This window comes from Salmo salar, chromosome ssa09 (genome assembly GCF_905237065.1).
Source record: "Salmo salar chromosome ssa09, Ssal_v3.1, whole genome shotgun sequence".
NCBI lineage: Eukaryota > Metazoa > Chordata > Actinopteri > Salmoniformes > Salmonidae > Salmo > Salmo salar.
In genome coordinates, this window is record NC_059450.1 from 152450592 (window position 1) to 152473405 (window position 22814).

The following is a 22814-nucleotide window of genomic DNA, read 5'->3' on the forward strand; positions in this document are numbered from 1 at the left end:
CCAGACTTGTGGAGGTCTACAATTTTGTGGAGGTCTCTCTCTCCATCCCTCACTCCATCCCTCACTGCATCCCTCACTCCATCTCTCTCCATCTCTCTCTCTATCCCTCTCTCCATCCCTCACTACATCCCTCACTACATCCCTCTTAAAATGGAGATGAGGTGAGGGATGGAGTGAGTGATGTTGTGGGGTATGGAGAGGGGGATGGAGTGAGGGATGGAGTGAGGGATGGAGAGAGGGATGAAGAGAGAGATGGAGTTAGGGATGGAGACAGGGATGAAGAGAGAGATGGAGAAAGGGATGGAGAGAGAGATGGAGAAAGGGATGGAGAGAGGGATGAGTGAGGGATGGAGAGAGGGATAGAGAGAGAGATGGAGAGAGATGGAGTGAGGGATGGAGTGAGGGATGAGTGAGGGATGGAGAGAGGGATGGAGAGAGGGATAGAGAAAGGGATGGAGAGAGGGATAAGTGAGGGATGGAGAGAGGGATGAGTGAGGGATGAGTGAGGGATGGAGAGAGGGATGGAGAGAGGGATGAGAGAGAGATGGAGAGAGAGATGGAGAGACGGATGGAGAGAGGGATGAGAGCGGGATGAAGAGAGAGATGGAGAGAGAGATGGAGAGAGGGATGGAGAGAGAGATGGAGAGAGGGATGGAGAGATGGATGGAGAGATGGATGGAGAGAGAGATGGAGAGAGAGATGGAGAGAGAGATGGAGAGAGAGATGGAGAGAGGGATGGAGAGAGGGATGGAGAGAGGGATGGAAAGAGGGATAGAGAGAGAGATGGAGAGAGAGATGGAGAGAAGGAGAACCGGTACTAATTGGATTGTGGTCTTTGGTCCAGTCTGTGGTCTGCAGATTAGGGATTGTGTGTGTGTTGAGCATACCCTCTCTAACGCTTAGCATACATGGAGGCTGAAGCTGAACACTATATAATAACAGATAAACCTAATCCTGACTTTATGCAGAACAACCTTACTGTATCCTTCAACCCAAGCTTAGTCAACTGGAGCATGCTGCTTTGTGTGTGTACAACAGGATTTAGGTGTCAAGGAAGACATTGTTCCTGTCGGTTTAGGCCTCGTCTATATAAGGACCTGGTACCTGGTAGATGTCAACATAGACCACTGTGCCACTTGGGAGACCCAAGGCCTAGCTCTTTTCAATTGTGGCCATCAAAACTGTTTTTAACCTCTTGGGGCTATGTGGGACGCTAGCGTGCCACCCGTGGTGCACCCTATCAACAGCAGGTGCATTTCAAGAGCGGCAAATTTGAAACCAAATAAATGTCAAAATTCAAATTTTTCAAACATACAACTATTTTACACCCTTTGAAAGATAAACATCTCCTTAATCTAACCACGTTGTCCGATTTCAAAAAGGTTTTACGGCGAAAGCATAAAGTTAGATTATGTTAGGAGAGTACATTGACAATAGCTGTGTGTAATGTTTTGTCAATTCAAAGACACGCGTCACAAAACCATAAAACCAGCTAAAATGATGCACTAACCTTTGACAATCTCCATCAGATGACATTCCTAGGACATTATGTTAGACAATGCATGCATTTTTAATTCTATCAAGTTCATATTTATATCCAAAAACAGCGTTTTACTATGGCGTTGATGTTCAGGAAATCGTTTCCCTCCAATAACCGGCAGTCAAGTCAGCACCACAAATTAAATAATTAAAATTAGAAAACATTGGTAAAATATTATATTGTCATTTAAAGAATTATAGATTTACATCTCTTGAACGCAATCGACTTGCCAGATTTAAAAATAACCTTACTGGGAAATCACACTTTGCAATAATCTGAGCACTGCGCCCAGAAAAATACGCTTTGCAATACAGACTGACCGCCATGTTGGAGAGATCTAAAATCGAAAATACTATGTAAATAATCCATTACCTTTGATTCTCTTCATCAGATGTCACTTCCAGGAATCCCAGGTCCATAACGAATGTAGTTTTGTTCAAAAAAGCTCATCATTGATGTCCAAAAAGCTCCGTGTTGTTAGCACATGATCTAAGCTCGTTCACTTCATGAACGAGGGGAAAAAATATATTTACGTTCGTTCAAACATGTCAAACGTTGTATAGCATAAATCATTAGTGCCTTTTTTAACCAGAACATGAATAATATTCAAGGTGGACGAATGCATTCTCTTTTAAAACGTATTGGAACGAGGGTACCCAACATGACCTCGAGCGCCAGAGTCTAATTGGCCATCACCGTTCCAAGGCTCTTGTTCGGTCAGATCTCACAGTAGAAGACTCAAAACACTTTGTAAAGGCTGGTGACATCTAGTGGAAGCAATAGGAAGTGCCAAAACATTAATAAGCCCCTGTGTGTTTCAATGGCATAGGCTTAAAGGTAATTCAACACATCAGGTATCCACTTCCTGTCAGAATCTGTCTCAGGGTTTTGCCTGCCAAATGAGTTCTGTTATACTCACAGACACCATTCAAACAGTTTTAGAAACTTTAGGGTGTTTTCTGTCCATATATAATAAGTATATGCATATTCTAGTTACTGGGTAGGATTAGTAACCAGATTAAATCGGGTACGTTTTTTTATCCAGCAATGAAAATACTGCCCCATAGCCCCAACAGGTTAACATGTGATTGCATTTAGAAATGCTACACAATGATTAGGTATGATGATAGCATGTTTCACTCCAGCAGTAACAAATGAGCAGCACGAGAACCTGTCGCACCAGCCTTCACACTGTCTGAAAGATTCACGCTGTCTGAAAGATTCACGCTGTCTGAAAGATTCACGCTGTCTGAAAGATTCACGCTCATAGGCCCACCAAACAAAACATTTTGCTATGGAATTTTTCTTCTCCCGGACAATTGGCCGGCGGCAGTTTTATTTACCGGCCGCACATTTTTTTTATTGGCTTAAAAGCCGGCTATTACCGGCTAACAGAAACCCTGGTATGTGGGTGTGTGTGCACATGTTTGCATGCTCTTCAACCGATCGCTGCCCGCACCTGCCCGCACCTGCCCGCCCGTCCAGCATCACTACTCTGGACGGTTCTGACTTAGAATATTTGGACAACTTCAAATACCTAGGTGTCTGGTTAGAATGTAAACTCTCCTTCCAGACTCACATTAAGCATCTCCAATCCAAAATTAAATCTAGAATCGGCTTCCTATTTCGCGGCAAAGCATCCTTCACTCATGCTGCCAAACATACCCTCGTAAAACTGACCATACTACCGATCTTCGACTGCGGCGATGTCATTTACAAAATAGCCTCCAACATGCTACTCTACAAATTGGATGCAGTCTATCACAGTGCCATCCGTTTTGTCACCAAAGCCCCATACACTACCCACCACTGCGACCTGTACGCTCTCGTTGGTTGGCCCTCGCTTCATACTCGTTGCCAAACCCACTGGCTCCAGGTCATCTACAAGTCTTTGCTAGGTAAAGCCCCGCCTTTTCTCAGCTCAGTGGTCACCATAGCAGCACCCACCCGTAGCACGTGCTCCAGCAGGTATATCTCACTGGTCACCCCCAAAGCCAATTCCTCATTTGGCCTCCTTTCCTTCCAGTTCTCTGCTGCCAATGACTGGAACGAACTGCAAATATCACTGAAGCTGGACACATCAATCCCGCTCACTAGCTTTAAGCACCAGCTGTCAGAGCAGCTCACAGATCACTGCACCTGTACATAGCCCATCTGTAAATAGCCCATCCAACTACCTCATCCCCATACTGTATTTATTTATTTATTTATTTATCTTGCTCCTTTGCACCCCTGTATCTCTACTTGCACATTCATCTTCTGCACATCTACCATTACTTGTTCTCAACTAGCCTACCTGGTTAAATAAAGGTGAAATAAATGAAAATAATAATGTTTGTGTTTATGTGTGTGTTTGTGGACGTGTTTAACCTCTTACATCTAGACGTTCCGCTAGCGGAACACCTGCTCCAATATCCAATGATGGGCGTGGCGCGAAATACAAACTCCTCTAAAATACAAAAACTTCAATTTTTCAAACATATGACTATTACACAGCATTTTAAAGATAAGACTCTCCTTTATCTAACCACACTGTCCGATTTCAAAAAGGCTTTACAACGAAAGCAAAACATTAGATTATGTCAGCAGAGTACCAAGCCAGAAATAATCAGACACCCATTTTTCAAGCTAGCATATAATGTCACAAAAACCCAGAAGACAGCTAAATGCAGCACTAACCTTTGATGATCTTCATCAGATGACAACCCTAGGACATTATGTTATACAATACATGCATGTTTTGTTCAATCAAGTTCATATTTATATCAAAAAACAGCTTTTTACATTAGCATGTGACGTTCAGAACTAGCATACCCCCCGCAAACTTCCGGGGAATTCGCTAACATTTTACTAAATTGCTCACGATAAACGTTCACAAAAAAGCATAACAATTATTTTAAGAATTATAGATACAGACCTCCTCTATGCACTTGATATGTCCGATTTTAAAATAGCTTTTTGGTGAAAGCACATTTTGCAATATTCTAAGTACATAGCCCAGGCATCACGGGCTAGCTATTTAGACACCCGCAAGTTTAGCACTCACCAATATCAGCTTTACTATTATAAAAGTTTCATTACCTTTTGTTGTCTTCGTCAGAATGCACTCCCAGGACTGCTACTTCAATAACAAATGTTGGTTTGGTCCAAAATAATCCATCGTTATATCCGAATAGCGGCGTTTTGTTCGTGCGTTCCAGACACTATCCGAAATGGTAAAGAAGGGTCGTGCGCCTGGCGCAATTCGTGACAAAAAAATTCTAAATATTCCATTACCGTACTTCGAAGCATGTCAACCGCTGTTTAAAATCAATTTTTACGCCATTTTTCTCGGGGAAAAGCGATAATATTCCGACAGGGCATCTCCTTTTCGGCAAACAGAGGAAAAAATCACAAAGGCGGGGGCGGTCGGGTCACGCGCCTAAGCCCAGAGTCCCTTGATCGGCCACTTGAGAAAGGCGATAATGTGTTTCAGCCTGGGGCTGGGATGACGACATTCTGTTTTTTCCCGGGCTCTGAGCGCCTATGGACGACGTAGGAAGTGTCACGTTAGAGCAGAGATCCTTAGTAAAAGATAGAGATGGAAAAGAAGTTCAAGAAATGGTCAGACAGGCCACTTCCTGTAAAGGAATCTCTCAGGTTTTGACCTGCCATTTGAGTTCTGTTATACTCACAGACACCATTCAAACCGTTTTAGAAACTTTAGGGTGTTTTCTATCCATATGTAATAAGTATATGCATATTCTAGTTACTGGGTAGGAGTGGTAACCAGATTAAATCGGGTATGTTTTTTATCCAGCCGTGAAAATACTGCCCCCTAGCCATAACAGGTTAACTATTCTTGTGGGGACCAGAAATTTGACCAACTGGGGACATTTTGTTAGTCCCCATAAGGTCAAATACTATTTCTAGGAGGTTTAGGGTTAAGGTTAGAATTAGTGCTAGGGTTAGAATTACATTAAGGGTAAACTCCTAGTTGACATGGTCCTTAGTTTAGATACCCCTAGTTGACATGGTCCTTAGTTTAGATACTCCTAGTTGACATGGTCCTTAGTTTAGATACTCCTAGTTGACATGGTCCTTAGTTTAGATACTCCTAGTTGACATGGTCCTTAGTTTAGATACTCCTAGTTGACATGGTCCTTAGTTTAAATACTCCTAGTTGACATGGTCCTTAGTTTAGATACTCCTAGTTGACATGGTCCTTAGTTTAGATACTCCTAGTTGACATGGTCCTTAGTTTAGATACTCCTAGTTGACATAGTTCTTAGTTTAGATACTCCTAGTTGACATGGTCCTTAGTTTAGATACTCCTAGTTGACATGGTCCTTAGTTTAGATACTCCTAGTTGACATGGTCCTTCGTTTAGATACTCCTAGTTGACATGGTCCTTAGTTTACATACTCCTAGTTGACATGGTCCTTAGTTTAGATACTCCTAGTTGACATGGTCCTTAGTTTAGATACTCCTAGTTGACATAGTTCTTAGTTTAGATACTCCTAGTTGACATGGTCCTTAGTTTAGATACTCCTAGTTGACATGTTCCTTAGTTTAGATACTCCTAGTTGACATAGTTCTTAGTTTAGATACTCCTAGTTGACATGGTCCTTAGTTTAGATACTCCTAGTTGACATGGTCCTTCGTTTAGATACTCCTAGTTGACATGGTCCTTAGTTTAGATACTCCTAGTTGACATGGTCCTTAGTTTAGATACTCCTAGTTGACATGGTCCTTCGTTTAGATACTCCTAGTTGACATGGTCCTTAGTTTAGATACTCCTAGTTGACATAGTTCTTAGTTTAGATACTCCTAGTTGACATGGTCCTTAGTTTAGATACTCCTAGTTGACATGGTCCTTAGTTTAGATACTCCTAGTTGACATGATCCTTAGTTTAGATACTCCTAGTTGACATGGTCCTTAGTTTAGATACTCCTAGTTAACATGGTTCTTATTTTAGATACTCGTAGTTGACATGGAGCTGAATCTTATAGCCTCTAGTCATGTCAGATCACGCTGAGTTAAGGCTGTTTGTAACTCTGTTTGTTTCTGTGTGTGCGTGGGCTGAAGAAGACAGTGATGTTGCATCAGATGATGTTGCATCTCTATTTCAATTCAATTTAAATTCAAATGGCTTCATTGGCATGGGAAACATATGTCAACATTGTTAAAGCAAGTGAAATATAACAATAACAAATGAACAGTAAACATTACACTCACAGAAGTTCCAAAATCATATTGGAACTTGTCATATTATGTCTATATATTTCACACAATAGATATGTGAGTTTATCAAAATTTGATTTGTTTTCAAATTCTTTGTGGATCTGTGTAATCTGAGGGAAATATGTGTCTCTAATATGGTCATACATTGGGCAGGAGGTTAGGAAGTACAGCTCAGTTTCCACCTCATTTTGTGGGCAGTGTGCACATAGCCTGTCTTCTCTTCAGAGCCAGGTCTGCCTACGGCGGCCTTTCTCAATATCAAGTCTATGCTCACTGAGTCTGTACATAGTCAAAGCTTTCCATAAATTTGGGTCAGTCACAGTGGTCAGGTATTCTGCCACTGTGTAATCTCTGTTTAGGGCCAAATAGCATTCTAGTTTGCTCTGTTTTTTGGTAACGTCTTTCCAATGTGTGAAGTAAAATATTTTTGTTTTCTCAGGATTTGGTTGGGTCTAATTGTGGTGCTGTCCTGGGGCTCTGTGGGGTCTGTTTGTGTTTGTGAACAGAGCCCCAGGACCAGCTTGCTTAGGGGACTCTTCTCCATGTTCATCTCTCTGAAGGTGATGGCTTTGTTAAGGAAGGTTTGGGAATCACTTCCTTGTAGGTTCTCTCTCTCTCTCTCTCTCTCTCTCTCTCTCTCTCTCTCTCCTCTCCCCTCTCTCTTCTCTTGCTCTCTCTCATCTTCTCTATGTCTCTGACCTGTTTGTGTTTTGTCACTCCTATCTTTGTCCCATCATGTTTCTGGCCCACATCAGCTGTTAATCAGTATTTTCTAGCATTAGAAAAGGAAGCACCTCTGCTCTTATGTTTTTTTGTGATAGTACAATATTGACCTCTGTGTCTCCTTGTCTCTCTGTAGTGGAGCGATGTATGTGTGTGATGCAGTCGGGGACCCAGATGGTGAAGTTGAAAGCTGGTTCCAAGGGGCTGGTGAGACTGTTCTACCTGGACGAACATCGCTCCTGTATCCGATGGAGACCCTCACGCAAGAGTGAGAGGGCCAAGAGTGAGTACACACACTTTATCTCATCACCCACGCAATCTCGCACCTTAACCCCTAGTTCTACCCTTAACAGAGGCTCTTCCTTTAGGCAACATCGAAGCAATACAAACAATGCTTTATGTAACTTTATCCAATCTTTTAACCTTGTAGAAATGTCAAATAATGTATTTTTGCTCTCTCCCTCTCAGCCTCTCTCTCTCTCTCTCTCTCTCTCTCTCTCTCCCTCTCTCTCGCTCTGTCTTTGTCTCTCTTTCTCTCAATTCAATTCAATTTCAATAAAATGTAAGGGCTTTATTGGCATGGGAAACATATGTTTACATTGCCAAAGCAAGTGAAATAGATGATAAACAAAAGTGAAATAAACAATAAATGTTTACAGTAAACATTACACTCACAAAAGTTCCAAAAGAATAAAGACATTTCAAATGTCATGTTATGTGCAAATAGTTAATGTACAAAAGGGAAAATAAATAAACATAAATATTGGTTGTATTTACAATGGTAAATAGTATGGTCATAGTTTCCACCTCATTTTGTGGGCAGTGTGCACATAGCCTGTCTTCTCTTTTTTATTTATTTTATTTTTATTTAACCTTTATTTAACGAGGCAAGTCAATTAAGAACACATTTTTATTTACCAAAAAGCAAAAGGCCTCCTGCGGGGATGGGGGCTGGGATAAAAAGAATAATAATAATAATTTTAAATATAGGACGGAACCCACATCACAACAAGAGAGACAACACAACACTACATAAAGAGAGACCTAAGACGACAACATAGCAAGGCAGCAACACATGACAACACAGCATGGTAGCAACACAACATGACAACGACATGGTAGCAACACAACATGGTAGCAACACATGATGGCAGAAACACAACATGGTAGCAGCACAAAACAGGGTACAAACATTGTTGGGCACAGACAACAGCACACATGGCAAGAAGGTAGAGACAACAATACACCACTCAAAGCAGTCACAACTGTCAGTAAGAGACAAGCGACCGAGGGATGTGTGTGCTTTGGAAACCTTTAACAGAATGTGACTGGGTGTTGTATGTGGAGGATGAGGGCTGCAGTAGATATCTCAGATAGGGGGGAGTGAGGCCTAAGAGTGTTTTATAAATAAGCAACAACCAGTGGGTCTTGCAACAGGTTTACAGAGATGACCAGTTTACAGAGGAGTATAGAGGACAGTGATGTGTCCTATAAGGAGCATTGGTGTCAAATCTGATGGCTGAATGGTAAAGAACATCTAGCCGCTCGAGATCACCCATACCTGCCGATGTATAAATTACCATAATCTCCATAATCTAGCATGGGTAGGATGGTCATCTGAATCAGGGTTAGTTTGGCAGCTGGGGTGAAAGAGGAGCGATTACAATAGAGGAAACCAAGTCTAGATTTAACTTTAGCTTGCAGCTTTGATATGTGCTGAGAGAAGGACAGTGCACTGTCTAGCCATACTCCCAAGTACTTGTATGAGGTGACTACCTCAAGCTCTAAACCCTCAGAGGTAGTAATCACACCTGGGAAGAGGGGCATTCTTCTTACCAAACCACGTTACCTTTGTTTTGGAAGTGTTCAGAACAAGGTTAAGGGCAGAGAAAGCTTGTTGGACACTAAGAAAGCTTTGTTGTAGAGCGTTTAACACAAAATCCGGGTAGGGGCCAGTTGAGTATAAGACTGTATCATCTGCATATAAATGGATGAGAGAGCTTCCTACTGCCTGAGCTATGTTGTTGATGTAAATTGAGAAGAGTGTGGGGCCTAGGATCGAGCCTTGGGGTACTCCCTTGGTGACAGGCAGTGGCTGAGACAGCAGATGTTCTGACTTTATACACTGCACTCTTTGAGAGAGGTTGTTAGCAAACCAGGCCAAAGACCCCTCTGAGACACCAATACTCCTTAGCCAGCCCACAAGAATGGAATGGTTTACTATATCAAAAGCTTTGGCCAAGTCAATAAAAATAGGAGCACAATATTGCTTATCGTCAAGGACAATGGTGACATCATTGAGGACATTTAACCTGTTAGGGCTAGGGGGCAGTATTGACACGGCTGGATAAAAAAACATACCCGATTTAATCTGGTTACCACTCCTACCCAGTAACTAGAATATGCATATACTTATTACATATGGATAGAAAACACCCTAAATTTTCTAAAACTGTTTGAATGGTGTCTGTGAGTATAACAGAACTCATTTGGCAGGCAAAACCCTGAGACATTTTCTGACAGGAAGTGGATACCTGATGTGTTGTATTACCTTTAAACCTATCCCATTGAAAAACACAGGGGCTGAGGAATATTTTGGCACTTCCTATTGCTTCCACTAGATGTCACCAGCCTTTACAAAGTGTTTTGAGTCTTCTGGATGGAGATCTGACCGAACAAGAGCCATGGAACGATGATGGCCCATTAGACACCTGGCGCGCGAGTTCATGTTGGGTACCCTCGTTCCAATACGTTATAAAAGAGTATGCATTCGTCCACCTTGAATATTATTCATGTTCTGGTTAAAAAGGCCCTAATGATTTATGCTATACAACGTTTGACATGTTTGAACGAACGTAAATATATTTTTTCCCCTCGTTCATGACGAGAAGTCCGGCTGGCTTAGATCATGTGCTAACAAGACGGAGATTTTTGGACATAAATGATGAGCTTTTTTGAACAAAACTACATTCGTTATGGACCTGTGATACCTGGAAGTGACATCTGATGAAGAGAATCAAAGGTAATGGATTATTTACATAGTATTTTCGATTTTAGATCTCCCCAACATGACGTCTAGTCTGTATCGCAACTCGTATTTTTCTGGGCGCAGTGCTCAGATTATTGCAAAGTGTGATTTCCCAGTAAGGTTATTTTTAAATCTGGCAAGTTGATTGCGTTCAAGAGATGTAAATCTATAATTCTTTAAATGACAATATAATATTTTACCAATGTTTTCTAATTTTAATTATTTAATTTGTGACGCTGACTTGACTGCCGGTTATTGGAGGGAAACGATTTCCTCAACATCAATGCCATAGTAAAACGCTGTTTTTGGATATAAATATGAACTTGATAGAACTAAAAATGCATGCATTGTCTAACATAATGTCCTAGGAGTGTCATCTGATGGAGATTGTAAAAGGTTAGTGCATCATTTTAGCTGGTTTTATCATTTTGGTGACCCTGTCTTTGAATTGACAAAACATTACACACAACTCTTGTTGCATACTCTTTTATAACGTATTGGAACGAGGGTACCCAACATGAACTCGCGCGCCAGGTGTCTAATGGGCCATCATCGTTCCATGGCTCTTGTTCGGTCAGATCTCCCTCCAGAAGACTCAAAACACTTTGTAAAGGCTGGTGACATCTAGTGGAAGCAATAGGAAGTGCCAAAATATTCCTCAGCCCCTGTGTGTTTTTCAATGGGATAGGTTTAAAGGTAATACAACACATCAGGTATCCACTTCCTGTCAGAAAATGTCTCAGGGTTTTGCCTGCCAAATGAGTTCTGTTATACTCACAGACACCATTCAAACAGTTTTAGAAACTTTAGAGTGGTTTCTATCCATATATAATAAGTATATGCATATTCTAGTTACTGGGTAGGATTAGTAACCAGATTAAATCGGGTACATTTTTTTTATCCAGCCGTGCAAATACTGCCCCCTAGCCCTAACAGGTTAAAGTAACTTAATTTGGCCTTCTGGATAGCCTGAATGTACTTATTTCTCATTTGCCTGAACGAAAGACAGTCAGCCTGAGTATGCGTGTGCCAAGCCTTTCGCCAAATGCAATTCTCGAGGTGGAGTAACTCTGCAAGATCACAGTCGTACCAGGGGCTGAACCTGTTTTTAATTCTCATTTTCTTTATGGGGCAGGTTTGTTAACAATATCATTGAAGATATCAAAAAAGAAGGTCCAAGCTTCTTCGACAGAGTGGATCAAGCTGATTCTATACCAGTTTACAGAGGCCAGGTCATGAAGGAAGGCTTGCTCATGAAAGTTTTTTAGCAAGCGTCTATGACAAAGCAGGACAGGTCGCTTCACTGAGCAGCCATTACGAACACAGGCTGTAAAACAGTGATCACTAAGGTCATTACAGAAAATACCAGACTATTACCTATCAGGATTATTTGTGAGGATAACATTGATTAGAGTAGCCTTTTTTGGGTGTTTGGAGTCATGCCTTGTGGGATTGGTAATAATCTGAGAAAGATCTTGAGAGCCAGTGTGATTTCAGCCATGTTGTTGACTACAGTAGTACTGCTATGATTTCAGGGTATGCCAATTTATTTGCTGCAGTGTCTGTCTGGTTATATGTTCATCTCTAACTTCTCCTTATTGTGGCCTTCGTTCAATATTTAATAGAGAGAAACTATCATTGCCCTAGAAGATATCAGAAGCTTAATTTGTTGTCTCTTAGCAGATTTTTGTTTGTTTTCATCCATTTTGATCACAAAGGAGAGCTACTTAATGAATTCCCAACCTATCAGTGCTGTGGCTGTACGCAATATTCTGACTCCCAACCCTGAATGGTCCTCTCTCTCTTCCTGTACCACCGTCTTTCCCTTTCAGTCACCATTGATTCGCTGTACAAGGTGACGGAGGGCCGTCAGTCAGACATCTTCCACCGCCATGCGGAGGGCAGTTTCGACCCGGCCTGCTGTTTCACCGTTTACCATGGCAACCACATGGAGTCCCTAGACCTGGTGACCTCTAACCCTGAAGAGGCTCGTACCTGGGTGACAGGACTACGATACCTGATGGCTGGCATCAGTGACGAGGACTCACTGGCCAAACGACAACGGACACATGACCAATATCCTTTTAAGACTAACACACACTCATACACACACACACACACACACACACACACACACACACACACACACACACACACACACACACACACACACACACACACACACACACACACACACACACACACACACACCTATGTCCTCCTTGTACCTTGTAAGAAGAGCATAACTGTGGGTGTGTTTGCATCCGTACCCCTAACCAGTCTTGTTTAATCAGTTAACTGGATAACCCACTTTTATGCTCTTCTTCTTCTCTCCTCTCCTCTCCTCTGCTTTGTTTTCATTCCTCCCAAAGGAAAGTACTCTCCCTCTTTTCATGTCTCCCTCTGCCTGCTGCATGCAGTGTGTGTTTCTGTGTGTGTGTTTGCCTTCGGGCGCTGTTCTGTTCTGACTGGATTTGACAACTGACAAAACATGGTGTTGTTTTTGTTGTTGAAAAGCCTCTCAGCTTGAATACACATTAGAAAGTGCTTCTAAAATTAACTGTAATGCAAGTTTAGACTTTAGACTCCAGTATGAAGATAGGTTTAAACGGGCTTATCCAATAGAAATCCCTGATCGCACTTGAAGGCGATGTCATGGTGGCGATGTCATGGTGGTGTTGGCTAGCTAAGCTCACGTGCAGAAACACGTCATCAGGTCTAACGGTCTTCTCACGTCGAACTGAGCATGTGCAGACCGTCAAATCCAAGGCACTCCTTCGATATAAAGTAGTTTTTTCCTGAAAATTAAAAACGTGTGAGTTTGTCACTTTCATGAGGTTGGAGTAATAATATGTAACTACTGAAATCTAGATTGTTCCTTTAGATTTTGAGAAAATTGACAACGAAGGAAGAAGCTGACTTCTCTCATTGGCTTGTCAGACCCGAAAACCCAACTTGGTCTGCTTCACAAGTGTTCCCGGAAGTCTTTTTGATGTTGCACCTCTGGGTTTAGAAACTCTGTGCTGCAGTGCATTGGCTAGCCAAGCTCTGGTGATGTTGCACCTCTGGGTTTAGAAACTCTGTGCTGCAGTGCATTGGCTAGCCAAGCTCTGGTGATGTTGCACCTCTGGGTTTAGAAACTGTGCTGCAGTGCATTGGCTAGCCAAGCTCTGGTGATGTTGCACCTCTGGGTTTAGAAACTCTGTGCTGCAGTGCATTGGCTAGCCAAGCTCTGGTGATGTTGCACCTCTGGGTTTAGAAACTCTGTGCTGCAGTGCATTGGCTAGCCAAGCTCTGGTGATGTTGCACCTCTGGGTTTAGAAACTCTGTGCTGCAGTGCATTGGCTAGCCAAGCTCTGGGGATGTTGCACCTCTGGGTTTAGAAACTGTGCTGAAGTGCATTGGCTAGCCAAGCTCTGGTGATGTTGCACCTCTGGGTTTAGAAACTGTGCTGAAGTGCATTGACTAGCCAAGCTCTGGTGATGCTGCTGATGTTTCTAAACTAGCTAGACATCCTGCTGACTACTCTACCCTCCCACCCTCCACACACACACACACACACACACACACACACACACACACACACACACACACACACACACACACACACACACACACACACCATCCCATGGCTGTGTCCTTAACTTGTGTGTGTGCAGGTGGATGAAGCAGACATTTGAGGAGGCTGATAAGAACGGGGATGGTCTGCTGAACATGGAGGAGATCTACCAGCTCCTACACAAGATGAACGTCAACCTTCCCCGCAGGAAGGTCAAACACATGTTCCAGGTCAGTCACAGGTCAGGGACCAAATACTGTACCTGAGAAGACAAAAGAGGGATGCTCAACGTTACCTGGCAATTGATGTGCAGTTTATAAGCTGTTTGGGGTTTTAGGCTGGGTTTCTACTGCTTCTACACCTGCATTGCTTGCTGTTTGGGGTTTTAGGCTGGGTTTCTGTATAGCACTTTGAGATATCAGCTGATGTAAGAAGGGCTATATAAATAAATTTGATTTGATTTGATTTGTTTACTTACATCCAGGATAGGGCTAAGGTAAGGTTTAAGGGTTGGACTTAGAAAGCATCAGTCTTCTGTCTTCTCTCGACAGATAGTGACAGTAGTTCTTAGTACTTCTGCTGCTACCTGGAAGCAAATCCCACCTTTAAACCAAGGTCCAAAGCTTTAGTTAATGTTTTCTCTCATGGATTTGTATTGGGCCCATAGTAGTGTACTATATAGGGCACCACTACCCTTAGGGCTCTGACCAAAAGTAGTGCACTATATAGGGAATAGGGTATCATAGGGCTTTGGTCTAAAGTAGTGCACTATATATAGGGAATAGGGTGCCATTGGGCTCTGGTCTAAAGTTGTGCACTATATAGGGAATAGGGTGCCGTTTGGGACATGTGATTCAAATGACAGGCGAGTTCTGAGCATGACGGTCAGATAGTGCAGTTGGTTTATAGTCCAATATTTTTAGGGCACCGCCAGGAGTGAATTGTTGTATGAACCGAACAAGGACAATGTCAGAACACAGTTGACTTTTCTGTCCCCACATGACAATGTCCTTGTAGTTGTTTGCTTCCATGTAGAGGCACCATGGCTGAGTGTGAATATACCAGATGTTTACAGACAAAATAAGTTTAAACAATTTGGAAGAGAGGGTCGAATTGGAGTTGAATCACCTGACCAATGCAGCCTCTTACTAATGGTGATGTAATTTCCCTTTCCCACAGGAAGCGGACTCAGACGACCAACAGGGCACGTTGACGTTTGAAGAGTTCAGCGTGTTCTATAAGATGATGTCACTGCGGCGGGACCTGTATCTGCTGCTCATGGGATACAGCGACAGGAAGGACCACCTGACGGCTGACGAGCTGGCCAACTTCCTGCGCAACGAACAGAAGGTCAGGGTTTACAGACAGACAACACTAGATAATGTAGTTTTAGTCACCTATAGTATAGTCGGTGTTGAAGGTCAGGGTTTACAGACAGACAACGCTAGATAATGTCGTTTTAGTCACCTATAGTATAGTCGGTGTTGAAGGTCAGGGTTTACAGACAGACAACACTAGATAATGTAGTTTTAGTCACCTATAGTATAGTCGGTGGTGAAGGTCAGGCGGTATGGTCCGGTACGGTCTGGTACGGTACGGCGGGAGATAGTGGGGGTATCAGTAAAACATGAGTCTATCACAATAATAAAAACAAAATGTCTAGAAAACTGTAGGCTATTATACAACTTTATCATTACCACGTCAGAGACAAATGAGCCGAATGGACTTGAAAATGGGTGGTGTAATCTGTGCTCCAAAATGTAATGTGGTTTGACGAGAACACTGACATTTTGCCAAGGCATTGATGAGCAGCCGACACTGAGACGTGTGCGGACAGCAGCGGATGCATAAATTGTGGCCTAATGACATTCGCCAAATGTTATTACACTTTTTTGGTGTTTTGTTTAACAGATGTCTCTTTCTATTCACCACTGTTTGGAGGCTGGAGATATGTTACGAGTTGATGAACGTGCTCGGTAGCCTAATAAAGGAGACATTTGAAATGATTGTATGACAATCAGATGAGCACATCATGATTGGTTGTGTTTATGCCACAATAAAAGGTCCTACATTTTAAGTTAAATTCCACATCTTTACGACGAGACCCACAGAGATCCTATTGAATGAATATTAAATTCTATGATTAGGCCAATAAAATGGAGGTTCCATATCAGGAAGAAATTACATTTACTTTCACCCCTGAGTATAGTACATTGTTTTACTGTCACTTCCTATCATTGTTTTACTGTCTCTTCCTGTCATTGTTTTACTGTCACTTCCTGTCATTGTTTTACTGTCTCGTCCTATCATTTTTTACTGTCACTTCCTATTATTGTTTTATTGTCACTTCCTGTCATTGTTTTACTGTCACGTCCTATTATTGTTATACTGACACTTCCTATCATTGTTTTACTGTCACTTCCTATCATTGTTTTACCGTCACTTCCTGTCATTGTTTTACTGTCACTTCCTGTCATTGTTTTACTGTCACTTCCTGTCATTGTTTTACTGTCACTTGGGTTGTCTCTACCTCATACCTCTCTCTCTCCCCTCTCTCTCTCTCTCTCTCTCTCTCTCCCCCTCTCTCTCTCTCTCTCTCTCTCTCTCTCACTCTATAGCTCCCCCCTCTCTCTCTCACTCTATAGCTCCCCTCTCTCTCTCTCTCTCTCTTTCTCTCTCTCTATAGCTCCCCTCCCAACTCTCTCTCCCCCCTCTCTCTCTCTTTCTCTCTCTCTCTCTCTCTCTCTCTCTATAGCTCCCCTCCCACCTCTCCCTCCCCCCTCTCTCTCTGTAAACTAGTGTGCTCTCAGTGTGCTACTCAGGGGCCAGGGGTTTGGGGGGGGGTCATTTTTATGTGAGTATTTTGACAGAGGTCTATCAAGAATCTATTTTGATTGGCAGATTGTGGCTTGGTTTCTCTGATAGTGTCGCTCTCATAAAAAAATCTGTGTGTCTGTGTGTGTGTGTGTGTATTTGTGTGTGTGTGTGTCTGTGTGTCTTGTGTGCGTGTATTTGTGTGTGTGTGTGTGTGTGTGTGTCAAATCAAATCAAATGTTATTGGTACTCATGGTTAGCAGATGTCAGTGTGAGTGTAGTGAAACGCTGTGTGTGTGTTTGTGTTTGTTGTGATAGTGTGTCTCTTCAATCTTTCCTTCCTCACTATGTCTCCTTCTCTCTTTATTCAGTGTCTGTGTGGGTGTGACAGTGTGTGTTTTGACAGTGTGTGTCTGTGTGGGTGTGACAGTGTGTGTTTTGACAGTGTGTGTCTGTGTGGGTGTGACAGTGTGTGTTTTGACAGTGTGTGTCTGTGTGGGTGTGACAGTGTGTGTTTTGACAGTGTGTGTCTGTGTGGGTGTGACAGTGTGTGTTTTGACAGTGTGTGTCTGTGTGGGTGTGACAGTGTGTGTTTTGACAGTGTGTGTCTGTGTGGGTGTGACAGTGTGTGTTTTGACAGTGTGTGTCTGTGTGGGTGTGACAGTGTGTGTTTTGACAGTGTGTGTCTGTGGGTGTGACAGTGTGTGTTTTGACAGTGTGTGTCTGTGTGGGTGTGTGTTTTGACAGTGTGTGTCTGTGTGGGTGTGACAGTGTGTGTTTTGACAGTGTGTGTCTGTGTGGGTGTGACAGTGTGTGTTTTGACAGTGTGTGTCTGTGTGGGTGTGACAGTGTGTGTTTTGACAGTGTGTGTCTGTGTGGGTGTGACCGTGTGTGTTTTGACAGTGTGTGTCTGTGTGGGTGTGACAGTGTGTGTTTTGACAGTGTGTGTCTGTGTGGGTGTGTGTTTTGACAGTGTGTGTCTGTGTGGGTGTGACAGTGTGTGTTTTGACAGTGTGTGTCTGTGTGGGTGTGTGTTTTGACAGTGTGTGTCTGTGTGGGTGTGACAGTGTGTGTTTTGACAGTGTGTGTCTGTGTGGGTGTGACAGTGTGTGTTTTGACAGTGCGTGTCTGTGTGGGTGTGACAGTGTGTGTTCTGACAGTGTGTGTTTTGACAGTGTGTGTCTGTGTGGGTGTGTGTTTTGACAGTGTGTGTCAGTGTGTGTTCTGACAGTGTGTGTCTCTCTCCTCAGATGATGAATGTGACTACAGAATACTGTCTGGATGTCATTGATAAGTTTGAGCTTTCTGAGGAGAACAAACAGAAAGGCATTCTGGGAATTGAGGGTAAGCCCCTCTGTCACAAACACACATACACACACTCACTCTCTCTCGTTCTCAGTCTCTCTCCCTCTATCTATCTTTCTCTCGCTCTCCCTCTCTCTCTCTCTCTCTTGCTCTCTCTCTCTCTCCTCCCTCGCTCCCTCTGGCAGTAAGTCTGGCTGTAAACTCTATAACGGGTTAACTCAGTGGCATAATTTCATGGTAGATAAACTGTCTTTGGGGCTTCAGTTAAACTCCACCACAATGGAGGAGGAAAGGGAGGAAGAGCAAGGTGAGGAGGAGGAAGGGGAGAGGTGTAGGAGGAAGGGGAGAGGTGGAGGAGGAAGGGGAGAGGTGGAGGAGGAAGGGGAGAGGTGGAGGAGGAAGGGGAGAGGTGTGGGAGAAAGGGCAGAGTTCTGGGAGGAAGGGGAGAGGTGGAGGAGGAGGGAGAGGAGAGATGGAGGAGGGGGAGAGGTGTAGGATGAAGGGGAGAGGTGTAGGTGGAAGGGGAGAGATGGAGGAGGAAGTAGAGAAGTGCGGGAGGAAGGGGAGAGGAGGAGGAGGATTGAGAGAGGTAGAGGAGGAAGGAGAGAGGTGTAGGAGGAAGGGGAGAAGTGTGGGTGGAAAGGGAGAGGAGGAGGAGGAAAGGGAAAGGTGGAGGAGGAAGGGCAGAGGTAGAGGAGGCGGGGGGAGTGGAGGAGGAGGAAGGAGAGAGGTGGTGGAGGAGGGAGAGAAGTGCAGAAGGAAGGAGAGAGGAGGAGGAGGAAATGGAGAGGTGGAAGGGGAGAGGTGGAGGAGGAAGGGGAGAGGTGGAGGAAGGGGAGAGGTGGAGGAAGAAGGGGAGAGGTGGAGGAAGTGGAGAGGTGGATGAGGAAGTGGAGAGATGTTGGAGGAAGGGGAGAGGTGGAGGAGGAGGGAGAGAAGTGTGGGAGGAAGGGGAGAGGAGGAGGAGGAGGAAAGGGAGAGATGGAAGAGGAAAGGGAGAGATGGAAGAGGAAGGGGAGAGGTGGAGGAGGAAGGGGAGAGGTGGAGGAGGAAGGGGAGAGGTGGAGGAGGAAGGGGAGAGGTGTGGGAGGAAGGGGAGAGTTGGAGGTAGAATTGGAGATGTGGAAGAGGAAGGGGAGAGCAGGAGGAGGAAAGCAAGAGGTGTGAGAGGACGGGGAAAGGTGGAGGAGGAAGGGGAGAGGAGGAGGAGGAAGAGAGGTGGAGGAGGAAGGAGAGAGGTGTGGGAGGAGGAGGGAAAGGATAAGGGGGAAGTAGAGAGGTGGAGGAGGAAGGAGAGAGGTGTAGGAGGATGGAGAGAAGTGTGGGAGAGAGGGGAGAGGAGGAAGAGGAAAGGGAGAAGTGAAGGAGGAAGGGGAAAGGTGGAGGGGGAAGGGGAGAGGTGGAGGAGGAAGGGGAAAGGTGGAGGGGGAAGGGGAGAGGTGGAGGAGGAAGCGGAGAGGTGGAGGAGGAAGGGGAGAGGAGGACGGGGAGAGGAGGAGGAGGAAGGGGAGAGGTGGAGGAGGAAGGAGAGAGTTGTAGGAGAAAGGAGAGAAGTGTGGGAGGAAGGAGAGAGGTGGAGGAGGATGGAGAGAGGTGGAGGAGGAAGGGGACACGTGTGGGAGGAAGGAGAGAGGAGGAGGAGGAAAGGGAGAGGTGGAAGAGGATGGGGAGAGGTGGAGGAGGAAGGGGACACTTGTGGGAGTAAGGGGAGAGGAGGAGGAGGAAAGGGAGAGGTGGAAGAGGATGTGGAGAGGTGGAAGAGGAAGAGGAGAGGTGGAGGAGGAAGGAGAGAGGTGTGGGAGGAGGAGGGAAAGGATAAGGGGGAAGTAGAGAGGTGGAGGAGGAAGGAGAGAGGTGTAGGAGGATGGAGAGAAGTGTGGGAGGGAGGGGAGAGGAGGAAGAGGAAAGGCAGAAGTGAAGGAGGAAGGGGAAAGGTGGAGGAGGAAGGGGAGAGGTGGAGGAGGAAGGGGAGAGGAGGAAGGGGAGAGGAGGAGGAGGAAGGGGAGAGGTGGAGGAGGAAGGAGAGAGTTGTAGGAGAAAGGAGAGAAGTGTGGGAGGAAGGGGAGAGGTGGAGGAGGAAGGAGAGAGGTGGAGGAGGAAGGAGACACGTGTGGGAGGAAGGAGAGAGGAGGAGGAGGAAAGGGAGAGGTGGAAGAGGATGTGGAGAGGTGGAAGAGGAAGGGGAGAGGTGGAGGAGGAAGGAGAGAAGTGTGTGAGGAAGTGGAGAGGAGGAGGAGGAAGGAGAGAGGTGGAGAAGGAAGGAGAGAGGTGTTGGAAGAAGGAGTGAAGTGTGGAAGGAAGGGGAGAGGAGGAGAAAGGGAGAGGTGTGGGAGGAAGGGGAGAGGAGGAGGAGGAAGGAGAGAGGCGGAGGAGGAAGGAAAGAGGTGTAGGAGAAATGGGAGAGGTGTAGGAGGACGGGAAGTGGAGGAGGAAAAGGAGAGGTGTGGGAGGAAGGGGAGATGTGCAGGAGGAAGGGGAGAGGTGGAGGAGGTGGGGGAGAGGAGGAGGAGGAGGAAGGAGAGAGGTGAAGGTGGAAGGACAGAGGTGTAGGAGGAAGGAGAGAAGTGTGGGAAGAAGGGGAGTGGAGGAGGGAGGGGAGCGGCTGAGGAGGAAGGAGAGAGGTGGAGGAGGAAGGGGAGAGTTGGAGAGTTGTGGGAGGAAGGGGAGAGGTGGAGGAGGAAGGGGAGTGGTGTGGGAGTAAGGGGAGAGGAGGAGGAGGAGGAAAGGGAGAGGTGGAAGAGGATGTGGAGAGGTGGAAGAGGAAGGGGAGAGGTGGAGGAGGAAGGAGAGAAGTGTTGGAAGGAAGGGGAGAGGAGGAGGAGGAAGGAGAGAGGTGGAGAAGGAAGGAGAGAAGTGTTGGAAGGAAGGGGAGAGGAGGAGAAAGGGAGAGGTGTGGGAGGAAGGGGAGAGGAGGAGGAGGAAGGAGAGAGGTGGAGGAGGCAGGAGAGATGTGGAGGAGAAATGGGAGAGGTGTAGGAGGACGGGAGTGGAGGAGGAAAAGGAGAGGTGTGGGAGGAAGGGGAGAGGTGTAGGTGGAAGGGGAGAGATGGAGGAGGAAGTAGAGAAGTGCGGGAGGAAGGGGAGAGGAGGAGGAGGATTGAGAGAGGTAGAGGAGGAAGGAGAGAGGTGTAGGAGGAAGGGGAGAAGTGTGGGTGGAAAGGGAGAGAAGGAGAAGGAAAGGGAAAGGTGGAGGAGGAAGGGCAGAGGTGGAGGAGGCGGGGGAGTGGAGGAGGAGGAAGGAGAGAGGTGGTGGAGGAGGGAGAGAAGTGCAGAAGGAAGGAGAGAGGAGGAGGAGGAAATGGAGAGGTGGAAGGGGAGAGGTGGAGGAGGAAGGGGAGAGGTGGAGGAAGGGGAGAGGTGGAGGAGGAAGGGGAGAGGTGGAGGAAGTGGAGAGGTGGAGGAGGAAGTGGAGAGATGTTGGAGGAAGGGGAGAGGTGGAGGAGGAGGGAGAGAAGTGTGGGAGGAAGGGGAGAGGAGGAGGAGGAGGAGGAAAGGGAGAAGTGAAGGAGGAAGGGGAAAGGTGGAGGGGGAAGGGGAGAGGTGGAGGAGGAAGGGGAGAGGTGGAGGAGGAAGGGGAGAGTTGTAGGAGAAAGGAGAGAAGTGTGGGAGGAAGGAGAGAGGTGGAGGAGGATGGAGAGAGGTGGAGGAGGAAGGGGACACGTGTGGGAGGAAGGAGAGAGGAGGAGGAGGAAAGGGAGAGGTGGAAGAGGATGGGGAGAGGTGGAGGAGGAAGGGGACACTTGTGGGAGTAAGGGGAGAGGAGGAGGAGGAAAGGGAGAGGTGGAAGAGGATGTGGAGAGGTGGAAGAGGAAGGGGAGAGAGGTGTGGGAGGAGGAGGGAAAGGATAAGGGGGAAGTAGAGAGGTGGAGGAGGAAGGAGAGAGGTGTAGGAGGATGGAGAGAAGTGTGGGAGGGAGGGGAGAGGAGGAAGAGGAAAGGCAGAAGTGAAGGAGGAAGGGGAAAGGTGGAGGAGGAAGGGGAGAGGTGGAGGAGGAAGGGGAGAGGAGGAAGGGGAGAGGAGGAGGAGGAAGGGGAGAGGTGGAGGAGGAAGGAGAGAGTTGTAGGAGAAAGGAGAGAAGTGTTGGAGGAAGGGGAGAGGTGGAGGAGGAAGGAGAGAGGTGGAGGAGGAAGGAGACACGTGTGGGAGGAAGGAGAGAGGAGGAGGAGGAAAGGGAGAGGTGGCAGAGGATGTGGAGAGGTGGAAGAGGAAGGGGAGAGGTGGAGGAGGAAGGAGAGAAGTGTGTGAGGAAGTGGAGAGGAGGAGGAGGAAGGAGAGAGGTGGAGAAGGAAGGAGAGAGGTGTTGGAAGAAGGAGTGAAGTGTGGAAGGAAGGGGAGAGGAGGAGAAAGGGAGAGGTGTGGGAGGAAGGGGAGAGGAGGAGGAGGAAGGAGAGAGGCGGAGGAGGAAGGAAAGAGGTGGAGGAGAAATGGGAGAGGTGTAGGAGGACGGGAAGTGGAGGAGGAAAAGGAGAGGTGTGGGAGGAAGGGGAGATGTGCAGGAGGAAGGGGAGAGGTGGAGGAGGTGGGGGGAGAGGAGGAGGAGGAGGAAGGAGAGAGGTGAAGGTGGAAGGACAGAGGTGTAGGAGGAAGGAGAGAAGTGTGGGAAGAAGGGGAGTGGAGGAGG

At 45.9% G+C, this 22814-nt stretch overlaps 1 protein-coding gene across 1 annotated transcript in view; it reads left to right on the plus strand.

Annotated features, from left to right (window-relative positions):
* Positions 1 to 22814, plus strand: part of plch1 (phospholipase C, eta 1) — a 154776-nt gene that overhangs the window by 69913 nt on the left and 62049 nt on the right. Inside the window, 5 exon segments of the mRNA XM_045724833.1 lie at positions 7624 to 7770; positions 12348 to 12591; positions 14175 to 14304; positions 15254 to 15424; positions 18139 to 18232. Coding sequence (XP_045580789.1) covers positions 7624 to 7770; positions 12348 to 12591; positions 14175 to 14304; positions 15254 to 15424; positions 18139 to 18232 — 786 coding nt within the window.